General features: G+C 37.2%; 1 protein-coding gene across 1 annotated transcript in view; it reads right to left on the reverse strand.

The window, feature by feature from the left end:
* Positions 1–4,375: 4,375 nt before the first annotated feature.
* iqgap1 (IQ motif containing GTPase activating protein 1) overlaps positions 4,376–21,943 on the reverse strand; it is a 69,789-nt gene continuing 52,221 nt past the window's right edge. The window contains exons 18-37 of the mRNA XM_073835945.1: positions 21,691–21,833; positions 20,953–21,123; positions 20,740–20,823; positions 20,477–20,548; positions 20,307–20,376; positions 14,411–14,775; positions 14,160–14,323; positions 13,823–14,047; positions 13,169–13,309; positions 10,185–10,269; positions 9,339–9,571; positions 9,116–9,248; positions 8,610–8,712; positions 8,392–8,527; positions 8,063–8,150; positions 7,771–7,980; positions 7,079–7,245; positions 6,846–6,968; positions 5,418–5,526; positions 4,376–5,329 (exon numbers count right to left, since the gene is read on the reverse strand). Of these exons, the coding sequence (XP_073692046.1) occupies positions 5,216–5,329; positions 5,418–5,526; positions 6,846–6,968; positions 7,079–7,245; positions 7,771–7,980; positions 8,063–8,150; positions 8,392–8,527; positions 8,610–8,712; positions 9,116–9,248; positions 9,339–9,571; positions 10,185–10,269; positions 13,169–13,309; positions 13,823–14,047; positions 14,160–14,323; positions 14,411–14,775; positions 20,307–20,376; positions 20,477–20,548; positions 20,740–20,823; positions 20,953–21,123; positions 21,691–21,833 (2,936 nt within the window). The 3' untranslated portion in view covers positions 4,376–5,215. The remainder of the gene's footprint in view (positions 5,330–5,417; positions 5,527–6,845; positions 6,969–7,078; positions 7,246–7,770; positions 7,981–8,062; positions 8,151–8,391; positions 8,528–8,609; positions 8,713–9,115; positions 9,249–9,338; positions 9,572–10,184; positions 10,270–13,168; positions 13,310–13,822; positions 14,048–14,159; positions 14,324–14,410; positions 14,776–20,306; positions 20,377–20,476; positions 20,549–20,739; positions 20,824–20,952; positions 21,124–21,690; positions 21,834–21,943) is intronic.

Genomic DNA, 21,943 nt, shown 5'->3' on the forward strand with positions numbered 1-21,943 from the left:
ATTTTGAATAGCCGCTATACCCACAATCTCTGTGCACTGTGTAAACAATGAGTGTCGTATACATGCGACAGATCGCGGCTTCCGGAGTTTGCGTATTCTACGACAGAGCGCGTGCACATGTGACGTGACTGATGCCAAACTCGTGCTCATGACAGATGGACGTGGCTGTGTATCAACGGTAAAAAATGATATAAATACTGTTCAGTTTCTCACAAAAACCGATCGTTTCGTGTCTTAGGACATCAATGTATCATCACGAGCCGCAGGGTGTAATTTGGATTTGTCTGTGCATGTTTTTGTTTACTTTTAAAGGTCTGGTGCCCATCCACGTCCATTATTTGGCTGGCAGACTGCACCGGTTTTCGTTAAAAATCTTCGTTTGTGTTTTTCTGAGGAAACAAAGTCACCTACATCTTGGATGCCCTGGGGGTAAGCAGATAAACATCACATTTTCATTTTTGGGTGAACTATCCCTTTAAAGAAGACCTCCGTTGTGCCAGTTCTAAGAAACCCAGCATTATGGGCAAAAGAGATAAGAGAGGAGCATGTGAGAATGATGTTTGTAAAAATAAACATCAAAGTGACTTCAGTGTTCATCATCAATTCTAGGACTTGAAATTGAATAAGTGAGCACCATTGAATTATCCCAATATCCTCGACACAGTCCAGTAAAAAGTACCAGTTTTATTTACTATTATAGTATTTAAAGAGATAGTTCATTTAAAAATGAAAATTCTGTTATTAATTACTCACCCTCATGTTGTTCCAAACCCTAAGACATTCGTTCATCTTCGGAACACAAATTTAGATATTTTTGATGAAATCCAAGAGCTGTGCCTTGTTTATGAGCAAAGGATTGCACACGCATACATTATGGTATTCTAGAAAATGGCGGCAGATGGTGACGCGGGGAGATGAATTGTTGAATAAAGACATTATTTTTGTTTTCTTTGAGCACAAAGCGTATTCTTGTACTTTTGTAAAATTACGGTTGAACCACTGATGTCACATGGACTATTTTATCAGTGTAATGCGATTGGGTTTTGGTCTAGTTATGAGTAGGAATTGGTCAGGTTTTGTTGTGAAAACCTGGCAACCCTGTATTTTATTCTATTTTATGATGTCCATACTATGTTTCTGGGCCTGGGGACATTTTAGTTACATTGCTGTCTATGGAGGATCCGAAAACTGTTGGATTTCATCAAAAATATTTTAGTTTGTTATCCTGAACCTCAAAACCCATCAAGTAGCACAGGTATATTTGTTCAATAGGCAAAAATAAATGTATGTACGGGTCAAAATTATATATTTTTTTGTTTTATGCCAAAAATCATTAGGATATTAAGTAAAGATCATGTTCCATGAAGATATTTTGTAAATTTCCTACCGTAAATATATCAAAACCTAATTTTTGATTAGTTACAGTCAAGCACGAAATTATTCATACCCCTGGCAAATTCTGACTTAAAGTTACTTTTATTCAACCAGCAATTTTTTATATTAGAAATGTCACAGACGTCTCCCAGAAGATAATAAGACGATGTACAAGAGGCATCATTGTGGAAAAAAATTATTACTCATCTTTTATTTACATTTGAACAAAAAGTGGCGTGTCCAAAACTATCCATACCCTTCTCAATAATTGGCTATTACAGCAATCAAATGCTTCCTATAATTTCTGACCAGCTTTTTGCATGTCTCCACTGGTATTTTTGCCCATTCATCTTTAGCAATGAGCTCCAACTCTTTCAGGTTGGAGGGTCTCCTTGCCATCACTCTGATCTTTAGCTCCCTCCACAGATTCTCAATTGGATTTGGGCCACTGCAAAACAGTAATATTTTTGTCTGCTAACCAATTCTTCACCACTTTTGCTGTTTGTTTTGGGTCGTTGTCGTGCTGAAATATCCACTGATTTCTCTGCAGACTGCCTGATGTTGTTGTTGATCATTTTGATGTATTGCTCCTTTTTCATGGTGCCGTTTACTGTGATTAGGTTCCCTGGTCCACCGGCTGAAAAACACCCCCAAAACAGTAGGTTCCCACCACCATGTTTGACAGTGGGGATGGTGTTCTTAGGGTTGAAGGCTTCTCCTTTTTTACGCCAAATGAAGGCTACATCATTGTGGCCAAACAATTCAATTTTTGTTTCATCTGACCATAAAACAGAAGACCAGACAACGACGACTTCTTTGTCCAGATTAGCATTTGCAAAGGCCAAGTGGGCTTTTGTGTGCCTTATCTGGAGAAGTGGTGTCCTCCTTGGTCTGCGTCTGTGGAACCCAGTGGTGTGCAGTGTCCGTTGGACTGTCTGCCTTGAGATGTTGCCACCAGCAGAGCTCAGATTCATCAGGATGGCCTTGGTGGTGATCCTTGGATTCTTTTTTACCTCTCTCTCTATCCTCCTGGCCAGCACAGGTGTCACTTAGGAGATTTTTCACAGTGCGGAAAGTCTTGTATTTTTTAATAATACTTTGCACTGTAGCCACTGGAACTTCAAAACATTTAGATATGGGGCCTCATTTATAAAACTTTCTTACGCACTGATTTGATCTTAGAGTGTTCGTACGATCAAATCCACGTCAAAGTACAGATTTATAAAGACTGTCTTTGACGTGGAAAAGTACTTATCTCCACGTCAGATTCCAGCTTGGCGTACGACCGTTTCCTTGTGGTAATGCCTGGTATTGCAGATAGTTCAGCCTCACTATAATTTGATTTCTTGCACTCCTTTTTACTTGCCATTGTCACAGAGTTTTTGCTTTAGGAATGAGCTCATTTTATATGTTAATTAATTAAGCAGGGGCGTTTCGACGGCGGAACATTCAGCTGCACACAATTCCATGATCATTTGTGATTTATAACCGAATGACTGGCGTACGCATGGATTTCGTGGTACGTTCGTTTTCTCTAAATCGCTCTTACGATCAAATCAGAAAAGTTCTTAGATAAAATCAAGGATGGTTTCTACGCAAGTCTTTATAAATGAGGCCCCTGGTCTTATAGCCCTTTCCTGACTTGTGAGCAGCCACAATGCGCAGCCACAGGTCCTCAGTGAGCTCCTTTGTCTTAGCCATGACTGTCCACAAACCAACAGCAGAGAGCTTCTGTTTTTCACCTGTTGAATTTATTAAAACAGCTGTTCCCAATGAATCAGGGTAATTAGGATGCTTTAGAACAGCTTGGACTATTTGGAATGGTATAGAACTTTGGATTTTCACATAGACTGTGACAGTTTGCAAAGGGTATGAATAATTTTGGACATGCCACTTTTTTCAAATTAAATAAAAAAACAGATTTTTTTTTAATAAACTTTTAATTTTATATTTTCAGTTTTCATTTTAATTTCGATGTAAGTTTTAGGGATTTCTGTGCTTGTCATTTTTATGTATTTATTTTTATATTAGCTTTATTATAGATTCAGTTTTGTCTTTAATAATATTAGGCAATTAGCCAAGGCAACATTTCTAATTTTCATTCAAATGTAGTTACAAATCAAATATTTATATTTTCTTATTTAACGTTTTAACAATTTTTTTTTTTTTAATATTTCTCATAAATAAACACAAATAGTTAAAACAATTAAATGAGCCATTCATATTTTTCTCCTTCAGTAATCTGTCAGCATGAACAGATGAACATTGGTCCTCTTTATGATGAATTTTTGTTGTTGTTTTTAATTGTAAACAATTCAAATGTCCAGAATCTGGTATAATATCAGATCCAGACATTATACCAGACTTTCACAACGAAGCAGCTGTATAATATAGAGCAAAATAAAATTAATAGTTAAGTGTAATATTTCTACCATCAAAATAGAAGGATGACCTTAATGTGTGGGAGCTTCTGAAAGGATATAAAAAAGGAAATGCTGTGCTTTTCAGTTATATATTTTATTAATAGTTTTTGCAGTGGAACAGCTAACAAATGACTGCTTGAGCTATCTGTAATTTAAAAAAACACTGAGTAGTTAAGAATTGTGTGTTTTGAAAGATATACTGCAGTCAAAGAATATCATTACTTTTTGCCATATGAAACACCAGGCAGTAAAATGTATCATTCCGTTTCATCATTTTTGTATTAATCGTAACATTAGCAAAATGACAGTTACATTAAGACATTTCAGCCACGTTGCGGTTCATATTCCTCACAGCTACCAATTTGGCATTCCATATCGGATGCACGTGCATATTCAGCTTTATAAAACATTCGACTAGAAAACAGTGTGGCACCTTGTTTTAAGAGTACAGTCACTGAGAACATCTCAGTCAGACACCAAAACAGTTACACGTTTGATGTTCTGCTCTAAAACCTTAATTATTTTGTTTTAAGACTTTTTTTTTGTAAGAAAACTAAAAGAAAATGTGTCTGAACATCTTTTAAATTTCATAATGAACTGTTTATTATGTCATTGTATTTTCTCAACATAATAAGTGTATAAACCAGCATTACTAATCAGTAAAAATATGTAACCATTCAGCTTTTACATTTTTCATAAGAGACATTAATTGTAACAACAGACAATGAGACGTACTGACATCATAAGCACTACATGTTGATATGATAAAGCTCTGTCCCAACCATTTATTCAAGGCACCTTTAAAAAATAAATGAACACAAGACTGCAAAAATTAGAGGGGACGTAAACGTAAAACTCATCCAGCATGCAGTGTCCAAATGCTCTGAAACAAAAAAGCACTATTTTCAAATAAGTCCTCATTTTTTGACCAGCCAATGAAGTATATCTATATCTATTCATAGCTAGGTTTTTACAAATAAAGAAACAAAACAAATTGCTCTGATAAATATATTTTGGTAACATCTGGAGGAATGTGGATAACGTTAATCACTTTCCTACACGATAGGGATACTTAGAAACAATTTCCAAATTGTTTCTCCCCAAGAATAGATTAGGTAATAAAAATTCATTTTACATATAACATATACAGTTTTCAAAGCTCATGCAAGCACAGTTTGCAAAAGATCAAAGCAAACTACTATTGATACTCTCTTGGACACTGATATCTCAATAAAAACAAAAGCCAACCGTTACATATCTGGAAGATACAGGTTGGTGGTCTACGACAGGTTTAATAATGTACATTCAAGGAATCTATCCTTCGAGAAAGGCACGAAAGGCATACTCAGAGTAGTGCAGAAAAGACATTTAAACTTTAAAGATGTTTGAAACAGTCTGTCAAGTCCCTCTCTGAGTTTCTATTTGCCGTAGAACTTCTTGTTGAGCAGGAAAATGAGGAGGTTAACATTTACAGTAGCCCGATCGAACAGCTTCATCACTGCCACCCCCTCGTACTGCAACTGGAGCAGGTCCTGTTATTAAAGACGACAAAAAATGATATATCAAACATTTCTTTTGACTACAGAGATACAGAGACTAAAAATATCAAAAGAACTTCACCTGGTATTCTAACATTAATGTCTCCAAATGGACTCCCATGAGCTTAGCTTTCACGTCAAACACGCCTACAACCTCAGATGGCGAGATCTCGAAAATCACATTCTTATACCTGTAAAAATACGAAAAACAAAACATTGTTACAGGACAACAAGAAGAAATGTACAAACAGTGCCTTGTTAAACTGCTTTAAAATGACCTTTTTTCCACATCGATCTACACTTCATACAGTATTATGGCAAAGCAAAAAGGTGGCTTTTAATATCTTTGCAAATTTACTAAAAATAAAAACTTAAATGATTCCATTGCATAAGTATTCATACCCTTATCTGGGACTGTTGGAATTGAGAGCTCAGGCGCATTCATATTGCTTGTAGCTTGTAGCCCTGAGGTTGATAGAACTGCTTGTAGAGCTCAGAAACAGGATTGTGTTTTTCAGAAAAAAAAATCTGCTGCGTTGAAGGTTCACAGAAGCATGTAGTCGCTGTTACCCTTAATGGAAGAAGTTTGAAATAATCAGGACTCTTCCTAGAGCTGGCCTCCTGGCCAAACAATTGACGGAGAACAGCTTTGATTAGACTTTTGAGTGAGAACCTTCATAATCATATGTGACCCTGGACCACAAAACCAGTCATAAGGTTACATTTTACAAAACTGAGATGTATACATCTATAATAAACGCTTGGAATTTGCAAAAAAGCATCTAAAGGACCCTCAGACTGTGAGAAACAAGATTGTCTGGTCGGATGAACCTCAATTTCAAGCATTGTGTTTGAAGGAAACCAGGCACTGCTCATCACCTGCAGAGGACCATTTCAACAGTAAAGTGTGGTAGTAGTGTGTTTCAGCAGTAGGGACTGAGAAACTCAATGTAGAAGAAAAGCTCAATGCACCAAAATATTGAGATGAGCCTTGACAAAAACCCAGTCCAGAGCATTTAGAACCTCAGACTGGGCAGAAGGTTTACCTTCCAACAGGACAATGACCCTAAGCCATAGCAAGAGTGGCTTATGTCCTTGAGTGGCCCAACCAGAGCCTGGGCTTAAACCCAATCAAATATATCTGGAGAAACCTGAAAATGTGCATCTGCCCCCATCCAAGCTGGCAGAGCTTGAGAGGCGAAGAGGTGAGGAGAAGAATGGCAGATAATTGCCAAATGCTGACTTGAGGCTGTAAAGGTACTGCAGCTAAGTACTGAGTTAAGGGTATGAATACTTATGCAATGTACTTATTAAGTTGTGACAATTCTGTTTTTGCTTTGTCATTAAGGTGTATGGAGTGCAGATTGATGTGAAATAAAAAGTAATTTAAACCAGTTTACCATGAGGCAACAACATAACAATCGTGAAAAATTAAGGGGTATGAATACTTTTGCAAGATACTGTATATAAACAGATAAACTCAAAAACACAGCCAGAAATTGAAACTCACTGATTTGGCTGTAGATCGTCGATTTCGATGAGCACTCCCTTCTCATGCAGACGGGCTGCTGTGTACTTCTGCGAAACCTGCTTACTCTTCTTCGCCTTATTGTCTCCAAGTTTCTTAGAAACTCTGTGTGTGAAGCAATGACCGTAAGATAAGAGCTCAACAGCAATTATTTAATCAGAGATAACGACGTGAACTAAACTGGACAGTAAATACTCCAAGCACTTGTCACTCACTTGCCCTTGCTGGCTAGATTGTCCATGCAGGTCTTGATGTATTGATTGTAGTAGTCAATCTGCACATTGAAGAAATTGGATTTGGAGTTCAGGGCAGAGTTGGTCTGCTGAAGCTTCACCAATTCTGCCTTTCGCCTCTGACGGTATCGCCTCTGGTTCCGGATGTCCTATAAACAACAACAAATAAATCAAGATGCTTTAATTCCAAAAAACTAAATTGCGCATTTGAAGTTTCATACTCGTATGTGACAGTGGACCACAAAACCAGCCATAAGGGTCAATTTGAAATTGGGATTTATACACAAATAAGCTTTCCATAGATGTATGGTTTGTTAGGATAGGACAATATTTGTCCAAGACACAACTATTTGAAAATCTAAAATCTGAGGGTGCAAAAAATTCTAAATATTGAGAAAATTGCCTTTGAAGTTGTCTAAATGAAGTTTTTAGCAATGCATATTACAAATCAAAAACTAAGTTTTGACATTTACGGTAGGAAATGTATAAAATATCTTCGTGGAACATGATCTTTACTTAATAACCTAATGATTTTTGACATCAAATCAATCATTTTGACCCATACAATGTATTTTTGGCTACTGCTACAAATATATCTGTGCTACTTAAGACTGGTTTTGTGGTCCAGGGTCACATATATGGTCTGAAAATCCTAGAGGCGATAGGAATGGTACCTTGGCGATGTCATTGATAAGATCCTGATATTTCTTCTCAGGGTGAACTTTGCCCAACTCTCCTAGCCTTTGCAAATTGCTCTTGATTTTGTCTTTCTTGCCTTGCAAGGTAAGACTGTCATCCACAACTGGTTTGGCTTGCTTCATCTTCTCCGGGGTTTTAGCATCACGAATGGCTCTTCGCTGCATGGCGCGCTGGTACTCAGCTTCCTATTGCACATAAAAACGCAGATTTGAATACAAAAACATTGATTTGATGAAGTTTTCAATTCGCAAATTCTGCAAAAAGTACCTGCTCCGTTGAAGCTACAGTCTCCAGAATCTCAGTAAGTGTCTCTCCTGGCTGAAACCTGATCACATCTACTATGAGCCTCTTGGTGCTAAATGAGAAAGATTTGATTCATTAGCAAGTAAAAAACACTGGTTCCAGAACCTAGCGTCAATTATTTCCAATGGAGAGAAGTACCAATTAAAACTTGAAAAAGTCTGGAAACTCTCTGCAAAAGTTAGAAATAGCTGAAACTGCATTATTAGATTGTCTTCTCTTGGAAGGAAACATGCTGCCTTAGAAGGTACCTCATTAGGTTTTAGAATTGAAGAATTTGAGTAAGGCATTCTTACTTGAGCAGGAGAGTCTTGGCATCCATTTCAGCATTGGCCTCATCAGGAACATCAAATTTGTTGGTGAGGGTGAGAGAGACTTCTGTCTTACCCATCATTTCCTTATTAGGATCATCAGGGGGAAGTGGGCTCTCACCTGTGAGAGAACGACAGTCCATCATTCTGACTCTGCAAGAACTCAATGTCCTGAGACATTAAAGCATTTCTTAGAAGCTCACCTATTAAAGACTCAATGGTGGGCACCTCTCCTAGGTCATCTAGCAACTCATGGATTGGATCATTGTGGTCTGGCGCAATGGCATCCTGGTGATCTAGCAAGAGCTAAAGAAGATACCACAATTTATTCAGTTTTGAAAACCAACTATACTGGATGTGATCTGTCATGAATGTGTTCATGTCTTTCTCCAGTCAAAAAGGAATTAAGAAATACATTTTGAGGAAAACGTCTCCATATAGTGAACTTCAATGGTCGCCAACGGGTTGAGACAAGACACTTTTCCCTCGGCTGGGATCGTGTAAAGCCCTTTGAAGCTGCATTTAAACTGCAATTTGGACCTTTAACCTGTTGGCTACCATTGAAGTCCATTATATGGAGAAAAATCCTGGAATGTTTTCCTTCAAAAACCGAAGAAAGACATGAACATCTTGGATGACATGAGGTGAGTAAATTATCAAGTTTTGTTTTGTGGAGGTCAACTAATCCTTTAAATCTCAGTTGGTTTACCGTGTGAGTGTTGATGATCTCCCCAATGGAAATGTAGATCACAGGCTTGGTTAAGGTGACCAGGTCTGAGTATTGATCCACGTTGAACTTGTCTTCCAAAGATGGGACGTCACAAGCAGACAAAAAGAAACGTCTGGGAGACAGAAAGGTTCTTGCATCAGTATGGAAACAAAGAAACTGCTTGAAATAAAGAAAAAAACAAGCACTCTGAAGTCACTTGTACCTAAATTTCTGGTAGGAGTTAGAGAGGTATTCATTGATGGGGTTCAGATGGGCATTGTCTCCGAGGAACATCTTGTTGGAGGCTGCATGCTGCAGCATTTTGGCGATTGATCCCAGATTTCGCCTCTGTTCTGTGGTCAGCTGACCTCCAGCTGATAGATCAATGATGTCAAAGGCATCAGGAGCCACAATGGCGGGGTTCATGTAGCGGTAGTACAGCAGGTTGCCCACAATCTTAATAAGGAAAAATAGGGATGAGCATATCCTCTTTTTTTTTTTTAAAGCAAATAAAACATCTGCAATTTGTAAAGTCTATTATCTCTGTTTCTATCTTCTACAAGGGGGTAAACAAAATTACTGACAGAAAGAGAAGCAGCAAGGCAAGAATAAGAAAGATGTGGCTCACCTGGGCTGGGTGCTCATCAAAAACCTCTTGAAAAGGGTATAAGCAAGGGCCAAGAGGAGAGCTGGAGCCAGGTCATAGAGAAACAGAGAGAGAGCAGGTGTGGGACAGATAGATAGAAATAGAGAAAAGAGGAATATCTTTCCAGAAGAAAAGGAAAGAGATGGAAACCATATTTATTATTCAAAGTGAAGAGACTGGAGTACCACAAAAGAGAAGCACGAAAGCAGAGAAATGCTCAGGATTCAGCACAATGTTCCGCAGTGGGACAGAACTGATATGGGGAAGCAGCGGGTGCCAGTTTAGCAAAGAGGTAATCAGAGTGTTTAAGACATCTGAATAAAGGCTGTCTTGGTTTAGAGACTAAAAGCGTACAATTACATAAGCCAAATGCTGTACAGGAATAACATTGCTGTGATTTCTAACAGCTGTGATGTAACAAACCTTCAAAAGCTCATCCTCTGTGGCATCAGGAAACCTTTCGTTAAGTGTGTCCTTCAGCGTCTTGGCAATGAACCGCATACCATATCTACACGGAAACAATGAGTCAACCACACAGAGAATTACACAAATGATTCTTAGTTCTCATGCTTAAATGGTGCTGTAGTTTAAAAACCACTTATTTCAAAAAATGATTAGTGAATGTAAATACAGTTGAGGTCAAAAGTTTACATACACCTTTTTTGAACTTTTTGAATTTAAAGATCAAGGTAAATTTAACATTTTGTCGTTTGCCTGGGAAACGTGCAAGTATCCTCTGTAGCTTCTAAAGGGCAGTACTAAATGAAATAAATATATTTTGGCAAAATAAGGAAAATGTTCACATCAATGCATCGTTTCTCCTTCTGATGCATCAGTGAGTGTTTGAACCTTCTGTAATAGTTGCATATGAGTCCCTCAGTTGCTTTCAGTGTGAAAAGATGGAACTCAAAATAATACAGTCATTATTTGGAAAGGGTTCAAATACACAAAAATGCTGAAAAAACAGGGAATCCGAAGGATTTTTCTGAAGAACAGCGGGCAGTTTAACTGTTCAGGACAAACAATGGACTCATGAACAACTATCAAAAAAAAAAAAACAGTATTAAGAATCAATTGTATGTAAACTTTTGAACAGAGATATTTTTATAAATTTAACTATTATTTTCTCTTGTGGACTATATGTAAATGTCTTTTATGTGAAAAATCTTAATAAAAATAAATAAAAAATAACATGCATTTTATATAATCCCTTTTATTTTGGTTAAATTATTAACGTTTTGCAGATTCTGCAAGGTGTATATAAACTTTTGACCTAAACTGTAAGTCTGCATAAGAACAACCAGTCATTAATAATTACTTCATAATGTGGTCCATAAAGGGTTCATACACAATAACATGGTAATTCTTAAATTATTTCAAGTCAAACATGAACACACTTTGATGGGTTAGCATTCAGTAAATTAGTCAATTCGTAATTGCATCATAATTAATTCATAATTGTTAATTGTGCTCTAAAGGATTTGGTGAATTATTTATTTAAATGATATACGAGGAGTTCATGACTTATTAAAGGGTTAATTCACCATAAAATTAAAATTCTGTAATTAATTACTCACCCTTTTGTTGTTCCAAACCTGTAAGACCTTCGTTCACACAAAAAGTATTCTTGTAGCCTCATAACATTACGGTTAAACCACTGATGATTGGACTGTTTGGGCTGCACAGACTATTTTAACAATGTCTTAACTACCCTTCTAGGCTTTGAACGTGTCAGTTGCACTGCTGTCTATGCAGGGTCAGAAAGCTCTCAGATTTCATCATTAATCATCATCTTAATTTGTTTTTTGAAGATGAACAAAGGTCTTACAGGTTTAGAACGACATAAGGGTGAGTAATTAAAGACAGAATTTTCATTTTTGGGTGAACTATCCCTTTAAAGAATTAATTCAAAGAGTTATATTTTTAGTCTAACAGGTGAAGACAAGGTAATATAAAAATTGTGTTATTTGTTGTGGTATTCTGCAAAATAGACCTTTCTCACAACTTCCGTATTTTGCGCCGGAAATACGTAATTGCTGTGTAAACCCATTTCCGCCCCGGTATGCCGGTAACCAGTTAAACAACGTGAAAAACGCTTAACGTGGCTTAATGTATGTAAAAAACGACCAGGAAACCGCAAGTTTCTGTCAGACCTTACGTGGAACAAACATTAACTACTATCAAAAGAACGAGCCCTTATTCCACATATAAAGTGAATAATATCACGTTAAGCGTTTTCTCCCCCATAGAAGCCCATTATAAGGAAACAGCTTAACGTGGTTTACGTACCTCAACAGCGACCAGGGAAAACCAAACGTATGTTAAATTTGACTTATAATAAATACTTGCTGCTGTCAAAAGAACGAGCTCTTATTCAGCATATAAAGTGCGCGCCCCATAGAAGTCCATTATAACAAACAATGTTAAGCTTTTTCCTTAATGGAGTTCTATAGGGAGAAAAGCGTGATATTCACTTTATATTATTCACTTTATATGCTCAATAAGAGCTAATTATTTTGACAGCAGAAAGTGTTTATTATAAGTAAAATTTTAAGCCACGTTAAGCTTTTTTTTTTTTTTTGTATAATAGACTTCTATGGGGCGCGATCACTTTATATGCTGAATGAGAGCTCGTTCTTTTGAGAGCAGCAAGTGTTTATTTTAAGTGAAATTTAACAGAAGTTTGGTCTTCCCTGGTCGCTGTTAAGGTAAGTTAATAAACCAAGCTGTTTCCTTATAATGGGCTTCTATGGGGAGAAAACGCTTAACGTGATATTATGCACTTTATCTGTGGAATAAGGGCTCGTTCTTTTGATAGTAGTTAGTGTTTGTTCCAAGTAAGGTATGACAGAAATTTGGGGTTTTCTGGTCATTTTTTACGTACGTTAAGCGTGTATAAACGCGGATAAACTCTTAGTGGAAAAACGTATATCCTTTATCCAATTTGTTCCTCTTTGTGACGGAGTTTTCCTACACGACTCTTATGGGGTCTGCAAAAGTTATCTTTGACAAACCAGCGAGGGAAGTTGTGTAGACTCTCTCCATTTTAATTTTAAATTACCCGGCTTTCTGCTGTGTTGACATTACACAGGAAGTCTGCATACCCTGCGATTGCGTATTTCCGGTTTCTGTGAAAAAGGTCTATAGCATAGTAAAAGCTTAGTTAAATAAAAGGAGCAGCACAGCGCCACTCTTTAACAGCGGAGTAATCCTGCCTGCACACAACCGTGAACAAAGAAACGGCTCATGTAACAGACATGTATTTGAATATTCAAATCTGGCCTTGCTAAAAGTCATTTTCATATATTCAAGAACAATTTATGGTAGGTGCATGTAAAAATAAACGCAAGCCATGGAATTTGTTGATCCCAGAGGGAAATTCAGGTGGTGAGATTTTATCAACTCACGGGATTTTATCCACAGAAACAATTATGGCAGAGAGGAATTTGTCTGTGACCGTCCTCATGTTCTTGATGGAGGCTTCCAGGCGGGTTCGAACCTCCTCGTGACTCATCGCCTGTTCTGGAGTCACATCATACGGCAATTTACTGCAAAACAGAATTACACAGTCATTGAAACATTACGTAGCAAGTCATTTAGAATTACATTTGATTTTTGCGTCTGGATTAAATAAAATGCACTTCAGTCTATACTTTTAGACTTTTACATGTCTTAAAAATCCATTAAAAATTTTATTTATTAGTATGTTAAGTATAAATGATTGCCAGTAACGCTGTGGGTCTCAACCATTTAAATAAACAAATTATTATTAATATATTAAATAATTAAGCTCTAATCTAAATTAAAATGCTAAAAAACACAAAATCAAGACTAAATTCATATTTCTTTATATTTTATAATACTGTTTTTATTAAACAACATACCGTTCTGAAATACAGAACTTAATACGTTAAACGAAATAACCACATACTTTCATATACATATACAAATTTGGGAAAAAAAAAACTGCTTTAAGCAATTAGAAAATAACTTATATGGAGCAGGGAGAATATTGTGTTGACAGCATGGGCCCTTCATATCAAAAAAAGTTGGAAACACACCTGGCCTCTCCAGTTTGACTTTCCATCTGGTTCACCCAGCTCTTGTATATGTCAACTGGGTCAGTTTTAATGTTGAGTGCCTTGTCATCCATGATTTCCTTCACGACCGGAGCCAGGATCTGCCGGAGTGCGTTCTGACCTCGGGCTCCTCTGTTAAAGCTCACCACCATCTTAATGACTGTTGGGTTTCCTGTGACAATCTCCTGGATTTGGTCCACTTTTGATCTGCATTTACAAGACAAATATCACTGAGAGATCGTAAAAGATCCAAATGCATCTTGCTAAATAGGTAAAGAGTATATAATTTGTATTAAATATAATATTATGCAATTCCTACTTGATTTCCTCCTGCAGGGCTGTTTTGAAGAGATTGAGCAAGAGGTACTCCTCACGCTGATTGGAAGCGTAGTTGTACAATGTGAAAATGACAGAATCCATGAACTTGGTGGACTTGTTCTGTGGCATCTGAAAGATCAGCTTGGCCAGATAGGTTGGATTTGTCTGAGAAAAGAAAACGAGAGGAAAATGAACAGAACTGTTGGGAACACTGCTCAATATAAATCTTGGGTTAGAGTTGATGAGGTTTACCTGTAACAGGTAAAAGAGAAACTGATACGCCTCCAGCTTCTCCCTCTTCTCTTTACTAAGTGCTTTCAGGCCTCCTTTCTGCTTGTTCATCATCATGAGGTTGGACAGCTCACCCTTGTTCTTCTTTGTGAGCTTCTTACTGTGAGAGACCACCTCCTGCAGGGTGATCTTGTTTTTCACCAGCAGGCCGATCTTGATGTCCATCAGATTAAGGTCGTTCTCCAGCTGCTGGTTGGAGCGGATGTTGGTGATCACCTCTTCTCTTAGCCGCATCAGATCCAGCTCTTCCTGGAAGTCCTGATCGCTGTGATCCAGCAGGTGGACAAACTTACGAACGACTGCCATTGGAGGATCATCTGCGTTGACTGTTAAAGACAGGATTTACAGTTTTATGGTGTTCAGTAGTAGTGTACTCCTATACTAGTTGGAGGAAAGTATTTGAAGGTGTATACAGTGGTGGCCAAAATTATTAGAACACTAGTATTTTCACCAGCTAAAAAATATAAAATAAAGTCAGTTGTTTCTATCTTTTGCTGTAGTGTGTCAGACTCGATGGGGACTCGACTTTGAGACTCGGACTCGAGTGCGACTTAAGTCGCACACACAGTGACTTCAGACTCGACTTGAGACTCGTCCTCGAAAGACTTCAGACTCGACTCGGACTCAAGCTGCGGGACTCGTGAACAATGTTTATTTTTAGGCCACACATTTTTTTTTTTTTTTTTTTATTTTAGGTGCAGCCGCCACACATGAGAGGACAACGAACAAACATGTCGACTGCCAGGGATGTACTGGCCATCGGGAGTACCGGGGCATTCCCGGTGGTTCGGTGGAGTAGTGGGCCGATCGCCGAAGCGAGAGAGACAGCGCCATTTTAAATTACAGGCATTCGAAACTGCAAAAAGCAAAAAAGTGTATTTTTTATTAAGTGCCATTTTGCGCGCTCGTGAATCATCTCATAAGTGTAGACACCATGTAAATACAAGATTCATTGTGTAGATTAGAGAGATTTATTAATTATAACGGAACTTTGTGAGATCTCTATGAACTAAGATTAATGATGCTTTAATGACAATAAAGGGAGCGAACTTTGCATTTTCCAGGCTATAATCCATTCAGAATTTGTATTAAACTTTCGTTTTTCGGACACATACATGCTGCCATGTTTTGGGAATGACATCTGCATACAGTATTTATACTGCGTTCATTCTCGAAAGAGCGGTGACGCAATGGATGGGACAAAAATATATTTTTCCCCCTTCTCCCAAAACAACCCACCGTTTCAGCAATTAAAACAGTTAGGTTTTGTATGTAATGGCAAAGTGATTATATTTAGTTTATTTTTTATTTAGTAATTTAGAAAAACGTTTGGAGCTTATTTTGTTCATTGAATATAATTTTTTTTAAGGTACAGTGCAAAGCGGAAGACTGATCATGGTCTGTTTAATCAGTTTGCCTTCTCAAATCATCACGACTTGCCTAAAATAAAATCTATAGATATAAAACAGCTCAAGTATAAAACAATGTTAGTTTAAACCTTAAAGATAAATGTGCGCTATTAGGCACATAGTTTGTGTGGAGAGTGGAAGCTAAAGCCGCTTTGCAGGACATCGAGGCGCCAGCGCAATCACTAGCATTTTTTTTTCAGTGGAAGCAATTTAAGGTTATCCTTAATTTTTGCTCACAAAGGGAAGAGTAATACATCAAAAAAAGCGTTACAGGGTTTTTATAAAATAAAGAAAACAAAAATGGCGCGCTTGCTTCCGTCTTGTTCTTGAACAGGTGTGCTCAACAAAAATAAAGGGAAATGCATGCCTCACAGACATGATAATCATATCTATGGGAAGCTTTAAATTATTACTTAACGAAACAAAACAAATCGAAAACAAAAACTATTTCATGTAATACGTAAAGATTAATTTCTCTTTAAAGGCGCGTCCAAAAAGAGATCTTTGCGACACTGACTCAGAATACACTAGTTTATTAATAAATAATTCAGATTTGTCCTTACTCTTTTCCCGACACATTCATTGTTATTTATATTTGCCGGTGCTTTGTGGCAATTTCAGCCTATTGTGTGCACTTGAACGCGGATCTCTTCCGGCGGTGCTTAAGGACACTAAATGCCATCCGAGCCGGTCTTGAAAGTGAAAGCGAAAGTAAAGCCTTGTGTTGTTTCCACCAACGCAGCATTTTTTTTTCTTCACCATAATTGATGAATGTCTAAAATATAAAAATAAGAAGAAGCCTGAAACAGGCCCGATGCCGGCCCCGGTCTGAACTATGACGTGAAAATTGGGTGTAAAAAAAGTAGAGGCTAATTGGAGTCAAATGTCGGCCATGCTAGTCAGCTAATATCTGGATTCTAAGCAAGAATTTTTTTCTTTTTAAATGCTTAGTTCTAATTCATTTTAATTTAAGTAAAATGTTAATTCTATAATAGCCTTATTAAAGATCAATATCAGTGTCTAAAATAAGGTGTTTGTTTTACTGTTTACAAAAATGATAGGGATATTTTACCCAAAAATGAAAATTCTCATAATTTACTCAATATCACTTCTTTATTCCGTGGAACATAAAAGAAGATACTTTGATAAATTCAGTAAATTTATGTCTATAGAGTAGAACCATTGACCATCTACCGTTAGCTTGCTTCTTGCTTTAGCTACGACCTAACATTACAGGAGGTTAACTCCGGACTGTCTATCTTCCTTATGAAATATAAATGAACATATGTTTAACCCTTGTATTGTGTTCTGTAGGACCCGTTTTCAAAAAGGGGGGAAAAAAAACGTTTTTAAAAGTGTGGGAATTTTAGGTCCAGTGTACCTTTACTCTGTCCTCCTCCTGTCAGGGCGTGTGTGTGTGTGTGTGTGTGTGTGTGTGTGTGTCCTGTTTACACTGATTATATACCAAAATCAAAGCTGATACAGTATGCTAATAGATAAAGGAGTCATAATAACATATTACATGCTTTGAATTCCTTATATATAGCTATGCAGTGTTGGATGGGTCGCTGTACGTGATGCAACACTTACAGTATTATAACCAGAGACTTAATATAATAAAGAGACTTGAGACTTGACTTGGACTCTAGCTCAGAGACTTGAGACTTGACTTGGACTCTAGCTCAGAGACTTGAGACTTGACTTGGACTCTAGCTCAAAGACTTGAGACTTGACTTGGACTCTAGCTCAGAGACTTGAGACTTGACTTGGACTCTAGCTCAAAGACTTGAGACTTGACTTGGACTCTAGCTCAGAGACTTGAGACTTGACTTGGACTCTAGCTCAAAGACTTGAGACTTGACTTGGACTCTAGCTCAGAGACTTGAGACTTGACTTGGACTCTAGCTCAGAGACTTGAGACTTGACTTGGACTCTAGCTCAGAGACTTGAGACTTGACTTGGACTCTAGCTCAGAGACTTGAGACTTGACTTGGACTCTAGCTCAGAGACTTGAGACTTGACTTGGACTCTAGCTCAGAGACTTGAGACTTGACTTGGACTCTAGCTCAAAGACTTGAGACTTGACTTGGACTCTAGCTCAGAGACTTGAGACTTGACTTGGACTCTAGCTCAAAGACTTGAGACTTGACTTGGACTCTAGCTCAGAGACTTGAGACTTGACTTGGACTCTAGCTCAAAGACTTGAGACTTGACTTGGACTCTAGCTCAGAGACTTGAGACTTGACTTGGACTCTAGCTCAGAGACTTGAGACTTGACTTGGACTCTAGCTCAAAGACTTGAGACTTGACTTGGACTCTAGCTCAGAGACTTGAGGCTTGACTTGGACTCTAGCTCAGAGACTTGTGAGCATCTCTGGTGTCAGTAGGAAATCAGTTTATATTCCAAACATTCATTTAGACATTAATTGTAATAATCCTGTGAGAGTTTTGTTTGCACAAGGAGTCTGACAACAGCCAGTGCTCCACACAGAGATCTGATCTCATCATCATCCAGTCTGTCTGGAATGACATGAAGAAACAGAACAAATGGATACAGAATAGATCCAGAAGAACTGTGGCAGCATCTCCAAGATGCTTCAAGAGACCTACCTGCAAAGCTACAGTACTGTTAAATGTTTTAGGCACTTGTGTAAAAATGCTGTAAAATGAGGATGCTGCATTTGAGGTGTGACCATCCTTTGCGTTTAAAGTAGCTTTTGCCCTAGGTGCACTTGCGCATAGTTTTTCAGGTAGCTTTGCAGGTAGGTCTCTTAAAGCATATTGGAGACGTTGCCACAGCTCTTCTGGATTTAGTCTGTCTCAGTTTGTTCTGTTTCTTTATGTCATTCCAGACAGACTGGATGATGAGGAGATCAGATCTCTGTGTGGAGCACTGGCTGTCACTGGTTGTCAGACTCCTTGTGCAAACAAAAATCTCACTGGATTATTACAATTAAAGGCAAAATGAATGTTTGGAAAATATAAACTAATATTTCCTACTGACACACTACAGCAAAAGATAGAAATAACTGACTTAAAACCATTTTTCAGCTGGTGAAAATACTATTGTTCTAATCATTACTTTTAAAATGTACAGTCTTTTTCTTCCTGGGAAAACTGAATAAGAACATTGATGACTCATCCCGCATCTTGGTCCAATTAAATGTTCTATAAAGCGTTCCTTCAATTAAAGGGATAGTTCACGGCAAAATGAAAATTCTGTCATCAATTACTCACTCTCATGTCGTTCCAAACCCATTAGACCTTTGTTCATCTTCAGAACACAAATTAAGATATTTTTGATGAAATTCTAAAGCTTTTTGACCCTGCACAGACAGCAACACAACTACCATGTTCAGGGCCCAGAAAGGTAGTAAGGACATTTTTAAAACAGTTAATGTGACATTAGTGGTTTAACCGTAATTTTATGAAGCTATTAGAATACTTTTTATGTGCAAAGAAAACTCAAGTAACTACTTTTTTCAACAATTTCTTCTCTTCCACGTCAGTCTTTGACATGTTTACGAAAATACCACAAAGCATGCGTGTGGTGCTGTTGATGCAGGAGCCGGCGTTCTGACATAGAACCCGGATGGGCTGCACCTAATTTACAAGCAAAAGACGAAGCTCGCTGTACATAGAACAGTCTTCGTAAACATGTCTGAAGATTTCGTAAGAGAGATCGCACAGTGAAGACTGACACAGAAGAGAAGAAATTGTTGAATAAAGATGTAATTTTTGTTTTCTTTGCGCACAAAACATTCTTGTAGCTTCATAACATTACGGTTGAACCACTGATGGACTATTTTAACAATCTCCTTACTACCTTTCTGAATGTGGTAGTTGTGTTGCTGTCTATGGAGAGTCAAAAAGCTCTCGGATATCATCAAAAATATCTTAATTTGTGTTCCGAAGATGAACGATAATGGCAAAATTTTCATTTTTGGAAGAACAATCTCTTTAAAGTTCAAATCTAAAACAAATCATCATTTACTCTCCCTAATGTCATTTCAAACCTGAACAACTTTCTTTCTTTCACAGAACATAAAAGAAGATATTTTGAAGAATGATGGTATCCAAACAGTTGATTCAATTATACGGAAAAAAAAACAGAGACATTTCTCAAAACACATTCTTTTATGTTGCACCGAAAGAAAGTAAGTCATAAAGGTTTGGAATGACATGAGGAGAGTAAATGATGACAGAATTTTTGGATGAACTATCAGATCAACAAAATGCAAATGGATGTGACATAAAAAGCCTTAAAAAGGAAACAGAAAACAACTAGTGATCAAGCCATTTTAATGGTGTTTTCAAGCTTTAACAGAATACAGAAACAACAATTCAATGGCTTCAAAGGAAAAAAAGTTATCTGTATGAATATTTGAGGCGTGTTCTAAGTCAGAAGATGTGAAACAGAATTTGAAGGAAGTACATGAAATGCTTACTGAGTGTTTTGTAGTCATCTCTTGCTTTGTTGGCTCGAATAAAAGCCTGAATTTTCACAACATCATTTATCTGCAATGATCAAATTGGATGGAAAACATTAAAGAAAGCATGAATCAGATTATATTAATTGTAAAAATAAAAAGTCCTTTGATTTTGACTTAAAACTCACATGGTCTTTGAAGTACTGCAGACGATCTCTGTATTTTTTGCGAGCTTGGTGCATTCTGACCATTGACTGAATCTACAGAAAAAAAAACACCACATATTTATCCAAATTCAGATTTTACCTTATTAGGATTCATCTTTATTAAAAAAAAAAGGGAACACATTTGATAATTAGGGGTTATACAACTTATTTTCCGCCATGTAGTGTATAGCACAGTATAATCCTGATATTTTATGATGCATCTTTTATTCCATCAGAAATCTTACCTTAACAGCATCTTCAGTGTGATCATTCAGGAACTGCTTCCTGTCATTGTACTTCTTTCTTTCCTTATAGCCTCTCCAGTGGGCCTATAAAGCAGAACCAGAAGGTTATGATTTGGCTTGACTCAGACCCATTAATGTTATTCTTGTTATCATTTGCATTAATGCCTTCCAGTCTTGTTTAAGACTAAATGAAGAAACAAAGAGAAGAATGACCTGTATGCATGTAACAGACGGCTCCTGAGACTTCAAGAACCCAAGGCGGTCTTTCATTCCACGTCGCACCAGAAAACCACGGCACCGGGCCTGCAACTTGCCGATCAGACTCTCATTGGCCAACCACAGCTGCTCTCGGTTATATGCTGTCGTTACTCCTGACACAACAGACTACAAAAACACAGTAAGTTAATCAGTAAGAGAAAAAATAAATAAAACATCAACAAATTTGTAAAATTTCAGTAATTACATTAATAAATATATTATATTATATTATAATATGGTGTTAAATACAGTATATGTGAACCTGGACCACAAAACCAATCATAAAGGTCTTTTTTTTTAAATCAAGATCTGAATCATCTGAATAAATAAGCTTTTCATTGATGTATGGTTTGTTAAGATAGGACAATATTTGGCTTAAATCTAGAATCTGAGAAAAAAAATACAAATATTGAGAAAATCACCTTTAAAGCTGTCCAAATTAAGTCCTTAGCAATGCATATTACTACTCAAAAATTAAGTTTTGATATATTTACAGTAGGAAATTTACTAAATATCTTCATGGAACATGATCTATAGTTAATATCCCAATGAAATCGATCATTTTGACCCATACAATGTATTGTTGGCTATTGCTACAAATATACCTGTGTGACTTAAGACTGGTTTTGTAGTCCAAGGTCACATATTATTCATTATATACATTGTAAAAATAAACACCGGATGAAAATGTACCTGTATTTCCTCCTTGTTGAGCTGAGTGTTGTTTGGAGTAAATTCTGCAGGCTCTTCCCAGGTGCCTTGTCCAGTCTTGAGGTTATAGTAGTAGTTGTGTCCTCCCTTCACCCAGTGTTTCATCCATTCACTGCCACTATCCCCTACCAAAAACCTCTATTACTCTCTTCGTCACAAAATGTAAATGTGATAGGTTGCGATATCTCCAAACAGTTTAAAACAAATACTTCAGCTTGAGAACTTGAGTGGTAAA

Source organism: Garra rufa, chromosome 3 (assembly GCF_049309525.1).
Source record: "Garra rufa chromosome 3, GarRuf1.0, whole genome shotgun sequence".
Lineage (NCBI taxonomy): Eukaryota > Metazoa > Chordata > Actinopteri > Cypriniformes > Cyprinidae > Garra > Garra rufa.